This window comes from Lissotriton vulgaris, chromosome 5, assembly GCF_964263255.1.
Source record: "Lissotriton vulgaris chromosome 5, aLisVul1.2, whole genome shotgun sequence".
NCBI lineage: Eukaryota > Metazoa > Chordata > Amphibia > Caudata > Salamandridae > Lissotriton > Lissotriton vulgaris.
In genome coordinates, this window is record NC_141693.1 from 82781336 (window position 1) to 82792786 (window position 11451).

The window sequence follows — 11451 nt, forward strand, 5'->3', positions numbered from 1 at the left end:
ACTCAACACTAAAGACTTTTTCTAAACCAGATGAGCTCTGTGATTTAATAGAAAATGTACACTCACTGCAACTTTATGTACAGCTAACCATAATTCAGGTAAAAAAAAAATAATAATGAAAAAAAATTATATTTTTCAAATACCCAGTGTCAAACCCAATAAAGCAGGACAATATCAATGTAGTATTGCAAATACAAGTATCACATTTTTACACGCTCATACTTTGTTAGGGGGCCCTCAAAAATAGTAATGCATGTCAAAAAGTTCATGCAGTACGAGTTTTTTTACTGTCACCTTTAAGTTTGAAACCAAACTAAAGGACAGTGGTGGCCTAACCCCAAAACAATGCACCAGATACCATTTGTGACACATTTTACCTTGCACAGTACCATCAAAATAACATTCTACCAAATTAATATGAATTCAACTTCAATATTCAAATCTCGTTTTAATGACAGTAATATTATCATAGGAGAATGCCTCTTTTATAATAGTGATAAATCAAGAGGAAAGAATTCAGAGTTGCTATGAATAGGGAAGATGGTGCCCGACTATTTCACGTCAGGCCCTTTAAACTAACTCTGGAGTAACTGTAAATACTACACCATACTCAATATGACACCGCAACATTCACAAGTGCCTACTATCACACAGACAACACCACTAAGTGATCTTGCTTAGACTTTTAACACTTACAACTGATATTGCTTCCTCAGGATGCGAACAGGTATACTGCTAGAGTTCAGCCTCTGAAGGGCGTCCATCAATTTAGCTATAACAGAAGGCTGAGTTCCTGAGTGAAACTTACAGTGAGCCATTCGGTGATGCACAGGATTCCCAGCTCCAATTAAAAAATAAAATAAATAAAATTAAAAAAAAGGAGAAGGGTTCATGCCTTGAAATAAATCTGCATGGAAAGGCCCTTACTGCACACAGAATTCCAGGCTTAAAGGTGAAATATACCCATTAGTTTCATAATGCTATTACCAAGGTTTTCTGTTCTTATTGTCACATTGAGACTTACAAATTCAGTCACTTAGGTGTGTGTGTGTAAAAATATGCAATGGCTCAAAACGTTCATGAGAACGGACAGAATATAATACGGTGGTATGATGCATAACTTTTCAAAGTCATGCAACCTTCTGCAGGTGGATGTGCTGAACAGGACCAATAGAATTGGATCGAATTATGAAAAACATACTGTGCTGTCCCAATGCAGTTTTTCATCCAGGAGACGGTCATTGTCATCGGAGGCAGACTGGGTGACTTTTAAATTGTAAGCAATGTACCCTTTCAAGTTGCAGCATTCGTTCAGCCCAGGGATAAAAACTTGGAAGTGTCTACTTTTAGACTGCTATAACAGAGAAATATTTCTTATATGCACAAAAAAATAATGCATAGTAAAAACAAGAGCATGCGTTTACAGGATTTACTCTGTATAAGCTTAAAACATGGTGCTCAATTAAGGTACTGAGAATGAAGGGCAACCCTTCAACAAATCAATTCAACTCTCAGATAGCTATTAAACATTGCTATTCGAGAGTGGAAAGAGAAGTGACACTTGTGATCATTTTGTTGAACCAATACAGTCTCATGAGTGGCTCTCACAAACACCACCCTGGACCCTCCATGTGCTATTGGCATGGTTGAGAACTTGGGCAGCGTGTCCTTGGTTACAAATACATACTAGTGTGTTAGCTTTATGTCACTATTGCTTGAAAGAAATTCCCACCAAACCTTCTTGGTTCAACAGACCACAAGCCAATGTGAGATCAAAGCGGAAACAGGTAATAGTTGCTCTCGAAGACAGTTTCCTGTGTCTTTAGCAACACTCGGGAGCTAAAGTAACATGCAGCTCTGAAATAATGGTCTTTATAAAATCTGTCAATTACAGCCAAGACAAGGTACCCAATTCTGCCAAAAAGTTTGTAAGATAAAATCTAACATGATCATTTTTAAACAAGCTGAAATCGAATGAACACCACAATGAGATAAACCATTATTGTTCATCACCAAACGTTGCCATATGTGTTGAACATAAAGACAGCATACCACATGTGACATACGGTGATCAGCACTTTAGGTTTGGTGCACTAAACACTTCAGTCTCTAACACCTCTAAAAGCCCTAAAAAAGCTGCATAAAGTAAAGTTACAATCGTATACTATGACCAGCATACAGTTCTGCTTTGTCATTCCAAGCATTTACTGAATCATACACCGATATTCTTGTAAACACTTACACAGTAAATGCTGCCATGATTATATGCACCAAATTTCTGTCATGGTTTCTCACAACGATGCACCTCCCTTAACAGCACAAAAGAATCATTTTTATCAGTTTATATATAGCTAACTAGCCATACTTCTTCCAGATCATCTAAAGTTGCTATCACAATACTATGTTCGGAAGGAAATATTACTTCACATTTTACAATAAGAACTATATTTAGAAACAAAAGACTTACTCTTGCTGCAAATCGACATGCCACTATGTCTTATTTCTGATAGATCAATCTAATACCAATGCACTCAACAGGTCATATGAAACTGTTGAGATGAAACGCTGACACGGAGGCACGTGGAAGGTGCCACAGCAGACAATTATTTCAAGCATGTCAAGGAGATGGAACATAGGTCAGTGCATTTCATAGCAGCCATATAGTGGCAACATTTTTAAAATTCTGACCTCATGCTACAATGGAAAAAGCAATCTAAAACCACACAACTTTTCAGACACCATCGCGGTTGGCGACTGATTCCCAAGCTCCATGTATTTATTATAGGCACGTTTTCATAAGCTTTTGGCAAGTCTAATGAGGCTAGACCGAATTTAGAAAACTAATTAGAAGGATTGACATTTTCATGATTTGCATGACTCAAGTGTTTTGATAAGATTAAGCGTTATTACCCTCCTGTGGGTGTAAACAGCATTTAGCTGTGTATCCTGCAATTATGTGCCTAAGCTGAAGAGTGCGGGAGTAAAGAGCTGTTAATGCCCAGCAGCCTGAGGACTAATCACATCCATTCACATTGGCATCTCCTGCACCACTGTCGCAGTCTGCATCATCACCGTGCTCTCCACTTTCACTTAGCTAGAAAGGCTTAGTTCAAATGTTATTACTGTCTGCTCATAGCATTAACAGCTGTTAATTGACCACCCTGCACACACAGTGCATGTTTGCTTTACTTTTATGCTCTGCGCTTTGTGAACGTAAAATGCAGGCCCACTGAAGTTACTGCTAGCATTCAAAAAATGTAACTGACAGTCTCAATTTTAAACAATGCATGGCTACAACAGTCATTGCTCATATGCCCAAGGCCAGACCACGAGTCAAGTCGATTACCAGGCTGGGATTACAATAAATTAAAAAAGTGTCCTAGAGTTTCCACACCTTGAATCCCTGGAAGCACCAGACCAGATTTTTCCAGTTGGAAAATCCAGTCAGTAAAATTGCCTTAGAGATGGACTGCAGGTCAGCCGAGCCACGATCCCCGCCCAACCAAGGGGAGGACGGAGCCTAAAATGCTCTCCTGTGTCAGGCAATATTCTCCTATTGCCTCTGCCACGCTCAACTCAATCTACACCTGTTTTCTTGCCCACAGCTACCATCTGCTCATAGTATATGGTAAATGTATACATGAAATCACATGGAATTGTACATTCCATGGGGAATTCTGGTCAGTAAAACTGAGACCATAGTTATTCCCCATCCCATTTTCAGAAAAGCATAACACATTACACCTAAAAAAAAGCTTTCCACTGCCAAACTAATTCTTGCCCTGGTCAGTGAAGAATAACCTACGAGCGCTTTCTCCAGTCCCACCCCTCTCCTTCTGTGTCCACAAGCCATTCCCCAACAGGGATAGGAAATATTTTCAGGAGTCTCTAAACCAGCTTCCCTTACCCATACTAGTCTCAACCTTTGCTTTCATGCCCACATCCCTAGAAACTGAAAAATATAAAACAAACCTGGATTTGTACAGTGTCTGTTTCTCCAGCTCAACTGTACCTTTTTAATCAACATCTCAACATTGAAGTGCCGAGTTGACCCACCCGGATTTGAAACTGTGATGTAAAACAGAAGATTCCTGGAGTGGATCCACTAAGTCATCAGACGCTGGTAGGCCGTCTACTAGCACCAAGAAACCCTTCAACGTGTTAACACGCTATAAAAGACAGTTAACATGACACTTATTCATCTCCATTGCCATCTTCAAAGTCCACCCACCCCATTCTTTTAAAGTAATGTCATGTCAGAAAATCCCCTAGAGGTCCTCCAAAAACCCTTTATGCTCCAGCCTACTCCACGCAGTACCACACATCAACAAAGGACATCCCCTTATCAGGGAATGCACAGTCCTGCTCATAAAGCTAAATAACCTTAGCATGTTCTACACATTTAATTTCCACGTAGATACTGCTCATATTAATAAAGCTACACGGTCGACAAAGGTTCTCCCCTCACCAGCCTTTCCTCTCTGTGCCAAAATCAGTGAAATATACACCCTCCGCAGCCTCACTCACAACAAATCAGTCCACCGCCCTGTGTCAACAATGGATGTCTCCTATGGGGACGTGCAATGTTCCTCCTCAGTGGTTCCCTTACCAAAGCCCTAACCCCCCCAAACACCATCACACCTCTTAGAGGCCCGGCCACCAAATGTATATTCTCTCAGGACACTCCAGCCAAATCCCCTTCAGTATACCCTGCCATCAAGGTAAAGATTATTCCCTCAACATGTGCCCTTGGTCACTAAATGATATCCCCTCACCAGACTCACTTACACCCTCTATGTCAGTGGTCCCTTGTTCAATTAAAGATACTGCCCTCAGCGGGATTCGCTATCCACCATCACCAAGCTCACCACACTCAATGAATGATGTCCTCTCAGCAGGCTCCCATGCCCCCTTCAGTAAAGCCACAACCATTAGTGAAGATAGAGCCCCGCTCAAATGCACCAAACTCTATAGTGTGCCTTCCATACTAATAGGTTTCCTATAAGCAAACCATCATGATCTTGTCAATGATGCCCAATGCTTCCAATGGGCAAGTACTGTCTGGTACTGAATACCTGCACTTCTTTATTTTGAAAAGTAGAGTAGCTGTAATTCTCAGCACTGCTGCACTACATTTATTAGGAGTGTATCGACACTTCTCGGCACTGCTGCAATTCATTTAATGGGAGCATACCTGCACTTCTCAGGACTGCTGCAATACATTTAATGGGAGTGTATCGACAATTTTCAGCACTGCTGCAATTCATTTAATAGGAGCATACCTGCACTTCTCAGGACTGCTGCAATACATTTAATGGGAGTGTATCAACACTTCAGCACTGCTGCAAGTCATTTAATGGGAGCATACCTGCACTTCTCAAGACTGCTGCAATACATTTAATGAGAGCGCACCTGCACTTCTCAAGACTGCTGCAATACATTTAATGAGAGCGCACCTGCACTTCTCAAGACTGCTGCAATACATTTAATGAGAGCGCACCTGCACTTCTCAAGACTGCTGCAATACATTTAATAGGAGCACCCTGCACTTCTCAGGACTACTTTAATACATTTAATGAGAGCGCACCTGCACTTCTCAAGACTGCTGCAATACATTTAATGAGAGCGCACCTGCACTTCTCAGGACTGCTGCAATACATTTAATGGGAGTGCACTTCTCAGGAATGCTGCAATACATTTAATGGGAGAGCTCTTCTCAGGACTGCTGCAATACATTTAATGGGAGTGCACTTCTCAGGAATGCTGCAATACATTTAATGGGAGAGCTCTTCTCAGGACTGCTGCAATTCATTTAATGAGAGCATACCTGCACTTCTCAGGACTGCTGCAATATATGTAACCCCTTGCGTGCTTGTGACGGAACCGTTCCGTCACGAGCCTCGGGTGGGCTGTGCTGGTGACGGAACGGTTCCGTCACGGCCAGTTTGCCGCACCTGCGCTGAGCACTCTATTGAGCGGGCGGGGCCGTGACTGAACCGTTCCGTCACAAGCACAGCCCACCTGAGGCTCGTGACGGAGCAGTTCAGTCACGAGCACGGGAGCACCGCGCGGGCCCCCCCCTTAGCACTGCGGCGGCATAGCCACCGCAGCTAAGGGGTTAATGGGAGAGCACTTCTCAGGACTACTGCAATACATTTAATGGAGAGCACTTCTAGGGACTGCTGCAAAACATTTAATGGGAGCATACCTGCACTTCTCAGGACTACTGCAATACATTTAATGGGAGAGCACTTCTCAGGACTGCTGCAAAACATTTAATGGGAGAGCACTTCTCAGGACTGCTGCAAAACATTTAATAGGAGCATACCTGCACTTTGCAGGACTGCTGCAATACATTTAATGGGACCATACCTGCACTTTGCAGGACTGCTGCAATACATTTAATGGGACCATACCTGCACTTCTCAGGACTGCTGCAATACATTTAATGGGAGAGCACTTCTCAGGACTGCTGCAATACATTTAATGGGACCATACATGCACTTCTCAGGACTGCTGCCATACATTTAATGGGAGAGCACCGGAACTTCTCAAGAGGTGCTCTGGATAGCGAGTGCCAGCACTTCTATAGTCCATTAAAACCACTAATGACCCCACTCCTGCCACCACACCCCTAATGGCACTTCCCCTTCTATCCCCTAGGCAGACAACCCCCAAAGCACCCAGCCTCCCTCAGTGCTCCTGCAGGATAAATAAACCCACGGCAGGGGCCTACTGCCCACAGCCCATCTGTGAGGCAATATCCACCCCCAAAATGCCACACACGCCCACTCGGGGATCACAATCTTTCACTGCACCTCCTCATGCCTCCTCCCAACAGCAGTTCTCCCCATGAACCCCGTTCTACCCCGAGTGGCCCCCTCCACACCCCGCCCCTCCCAGAGGGCACCTCTCACCGCCCAGTGCCCACCTTGGGCAATGATGGGTCGCACCCGTGTCTCCCACCCGGTCACGCCCCAGATTCAGCCCAGGCACTGGCGGTACCGCTCAGCAGCCCCCACCCCCATGCTCACTCCCCTCAGTCAGTGAAGGATATCCCCTCAGCAGGCTCTCCGCCGCCCCCTCGTCCGGGCCCGGCTGCTGGTGGTGCTGCTCCGATGCCTCTTCCTGCGGCTCCTCCACAAACTTGTTCTCGTCGAACTGGTCAATGTCCAGCTTGCGGAAGCGCGAGGACAGCGTGTTCTTGGCCATGCCGAGCCGGGAGCGGGGCACCGCGGCGGGCGGAGGGAAAGGAGCCTGCGCCGGGGCTCGCACTGTCAAGCCAGCCCTGCGGAGCCAGCGCCACCGGCCGCGGGAAGAGGCTGGAAACAAGCCACGCCCACACAACGATGGGGCGAGAGGCAGCGTCCGGGACCACAGCGTCAGCAGCAGGCCTGGCTGACATGCGAGCCACATCGGCCGCAGAAAGAGGTCTGAAACAAGCCCCGTCCATACAACAAGGGGATGAGGCGATGCGCTCGCCAGACTGTCAGATGCAAAGCACGAACCACCACCTATGAAAAGAGGTCCAAACGATGTCTCGATCCCTCAACAACAGGTGGAGGCTACAAATGTAATTTTCTGAAGTATTTTATTTTATTTATATAGCGCTTACTATCCCTGACGACGACTGTGTGCGTCATAGCGAATGTTAAAGGTTTTTTTTTCATTCTTTTATTTGTCTGCTGTTAAAATGATACTCTAATACAACTTGTCGAACAGGTAAATTTCACCGTCTTTATTTATTTATTTATTTATTTATTTATGCAATTTTATATAGCGCGGACTTTACCCGAAGGTGTCAGAGCGCTTCACAATAGGAACAGAAAAGATACAAACTGAGAACGTTACACGAGCAACAGATTGCAGAGGCATTCGTTATGTTACATACGGTAAAGTGATAATTGTGAGCAACCAAGAATACATGAGGTAGTAAAAATTGTGAGAAACCAAAAATACATGAGGTAGACAAGGTAATTGTGACACTTGTGAGCAAACAAAATACATGAGGTAGTAAAAATGTGGGCTACCAAAAATACATGAGGTAGTAAAAAGTGCTCAGGAGGGAAAAGTGACAAGTGTGCAGGCTACAAGAGATAATAGAGTATAATTTGTGGTATAATACTGCAGTATATGTTACACACTCAAGCACAAGAACAAACGATTACGTAGGCAAAAGTAGCACTTGTGCAAGTATCAAAAAAACCTGTGAGAGGAAGCAAACCGTGTGTTACAGGGGCAAAGTGGTGAGTGCAAGTTGCAAGAGGGTACCAAACACAAGTACATGGATAATACTGCAATAAAAGGCAAACACTCTAACCGCAAGAACACACTGGGAAGGCACTTCCATGGACATGAGAAGTAGAAATTATCAGTAGTGGGAGATCTTCCTACAGACAGAAGAGAGTTACTTTTGGAGGTGTCTCTGGAGGAGGAGAGCTTTGAGGTCCCTTTTAAAGGCCTGGGAGGAGGCTGTGGTCCGGAGCTGAGGCGGCAATGAGTTCCAGATTCTCACTGCGTTGCCTGAAAATGATTGGGCCATCGTTCTTTCCTTCTTGAAAGTGGGAGGTTCAAGCAGTAGATTCTCCGCATTGCGTGAAGGTCTAGAACCTCCAGAGAGTTTCAGTTTATTCGCCAGGTAGAGAGGAGAAGAGGAGTGCAGGGCTTTGTGGGTGATACAAGCGGTCTTGTAGATAGCTCTAGCCTCCAAGGGAAGCCAGCGGAGGGTAGATAACATCGGTGTGATGTGATCGCTTCTTTTGGCCCCATAAATGAAACGAGTTGCTGAGTGGAAAACAGACTTAAGTGGGGACACGTGGGATTTGGGGAGGCCAGTAAGAAGAGAATTGCAGTAGTCGAGTCTGGAGAGGACCAGTGCTTGCACCAGGGTTATAAGGTCCCGCTCCGCGAAGAAGCGACGGATTCCCCAAAGAAGGCGCAGTTGGTATCGAGCTGATTTCGCAATGGAATTGATGTGGGGAATTAGATTAAGTTTTTTGTCTAGTATGACACCAAGGGATTTGGCGCTGTCGACAATGATGGGTTTATTGTTTAGTAGATTCATCTGATCCATCCATGATTGAACCGGGGGAGGAGAGAGTGAGGAGGAGAAGAGGAGGAATTCAGTTTTGGAGGGATTCAGAATCAGTTGATGAGTTGACATCCAGTTTTGAATGGAGTCGAGAGTGGAGCTTAGGATGGAAAGATCGTGAGTAGAGGCAATCTTGAGGTAGAGTTGAGTGTCGTCAGCATAAAGATGATAGTGAATCCCGGATTTACTTAGGAGATTTCCCAGTGGTTCTAAATAGAGATTGAACAGTGTGGGAGCAAGTATCGAGCCTTGGGGAACACCTTGACCTACCGCCACAGGAGGTGAAAGACTGTTCGCTATTTTGATCATTTGGGATCTGCCAGAAAGGAAGGATGCAAACCATTTAAGCACAGTGCCCTCCATGCCCATTCTCTGTTGAAGAATATTGAGGAGGGTGTTATGATTGACAGTGTCAAAGGCTGCGGAAAGGTCAAGGAGAATTAGCAGACAGGACCCCCCAGAATCGAGTATCCTCAACGCGTCATCAACCACTTGCAGTAGGGCTGTTTCAGTGCTGCAGTTTTGGATGAAGCCGGACTGACAGTGGTCTAGAAGGTCATTGTCCTTGATATGACAGGAGAGTTGTTTTGCTACACATCTTTCTGTGATCTTCGCCAGAAAGGGAAGGTTAGTGATGGGGCGGAAGTTGTTGAGGTCATTCGCATCTGCAGTGGGTTTTTTCAGAAGAGGGGTGACCTGCCCAGTTTTGAAGGAGGCAGGAAGGGAGCCTTGCCAGAGGGAGAGGTTGATCAGAGTGGTCCAATAGGAGAGGGAATGGGTATAGAAGTCAATGGCAATGGCACTGGGGATAGGGTCAAGAGAATGGTTGGATGGCTTCGTTTCTCGTATGCACTTGAGAAGGGCATCTTCAGATATGGGGTCAAAGCTCTGCCAAATGGCTAAGGATTTGCGCTCCTCTGGAGGGGTAGGATGAGCGACCTGATCCACAAGTGATTTCACTTTTTCATCAAAGAAAATAGCAAAATCCGCAGCTCTCTTTGTAGAATCATCCACCTTGGAGGTTGGGGGAGAGCAGTTAGGCATTTTGATGAGATCAAATAGTTTTTTGGGTCTATTTTTGGCGGAATCAAGGAGGGTTTTGAAGTGTGTCGCTTTCCCATGGAAGATGTGCTTGTGGTACTTGGATCTTGCTGAGCGAAGCTTGGCCAGATTGTCGGAGGAGGGCACTTGCCTCCATTGTTTCTCCAGGGATCTTAGCTGCTTCCTTTCCTCATAAAGGGATTTGTTGAACCAAGGTGCTGAGGGAGTGGGCCTTAACCTTTTGCTTTTGAGTGGAGCGACTTTATTAATTTCAGCTGCAAGAACTGTGAGGCTTTGAGAGGTGAGTTCGTCAACATCTAGGTTCGGGTCGAGCCTTGGAAGGGATAGCAAAGCTGATTCACAGAGGGGACCGACGTCAATATTTTTAGCATCCCGGAACCATGAGATGGCCCTCTTGGGTTGGCCAAGAGTTATAGAGTGTGAAAGTTGAAGAGAGAATGGGATGAGGAGGTGGTCAGACCAATCTACATGAATTGGGGTAGTGGTAGAAAGCATGCCTGCTTTAGATATAACAAGGTCCAGGATTGCGCCCTTAGAATGGGTTGATTCCGTGCAGTGTTGGATAAGATCGTTAGTAGATAGGAAAGTGGCCAGTGAGTTCGCAGAGGAGTCTTGCGGTACTCCCCAGTGGAGATTGAAGTCACCCACGAAGGTCTGATTGTCACTTCGCGAGTATTGGTCGCTGATAAAGTCGGTGAGTTCATCCATAAACGAAGGGCCACTACGAGGCGGGCGGTAAATGACATGGAATCTGAGGGGTGAACGGTGTTGCAATTGAAGCTCAAGAGAAAGGCATTCAAAGGTTTTGGAGGAGCTGTTAGGAGAGGCCTTGAGTTGGAGGGTGTTTCTAAAGATGACTGCAACACCTCCCCCCGTGTTGCCAGTTCTGTCATTCCTAAGTAAAGAGTAGCCTGTGGGTAATAGGAGATCAAATATAGAGTGAGATGTATCTTTGAACCAGGTCTCTGTGAGGAAGAGCATGTCAATATTATGAAGGGTGATGGTATCGGAGATTTCAAGTTTGTGTTTTACTGCAGATCTGCAGTTGTGAAGCATGCAGCGCAGCTCTGTCAGGACTGTTTTGGTGACGGGGGCACTAGGGCTCTGAAGGGTGATCGGGATATTGTACTTATGAGGGGGTGCTCGGGGGGGTTTAGGTGGATGCTTTCAGCAGAGATTTCAATTCTCTGTTTAAGAATTGAATAAGAACACATGGTCCAGAATAAAAAATTACCTAGCATACGCGCCAAGAATTTTCTAGTGCAAACTTCCTGGAGTAGATACTATACCTGTAAATC

At 45.1% G+C, this 11451-nt stretch overlaps 1 protein-coding gene across 1 annotated transcript in view; it reads right to left on the minus strand.

Annotated features, from left to right (window-relative positions):
* Positions 1-7317, minus strand: part of ARPC5L (actin related protein 2/3 complex subunit 5 like) — an 86742-nt gene extending 79425 nt beyond the window's left edge. The window contains exon 1 of the mRNA XM_086920946.1: positions 7058-7317. Coding sequence (XP_086777072.1) covers positions 7058-7212 — 155 coding nt within the window. The 5' untranslated portion in view covers positions 7213-7317. The remainder of the gene's footprint in view (positions 1-7057) is intronic.
* Positions 7318-11451: the final 4134 nt, after the last annotated feature.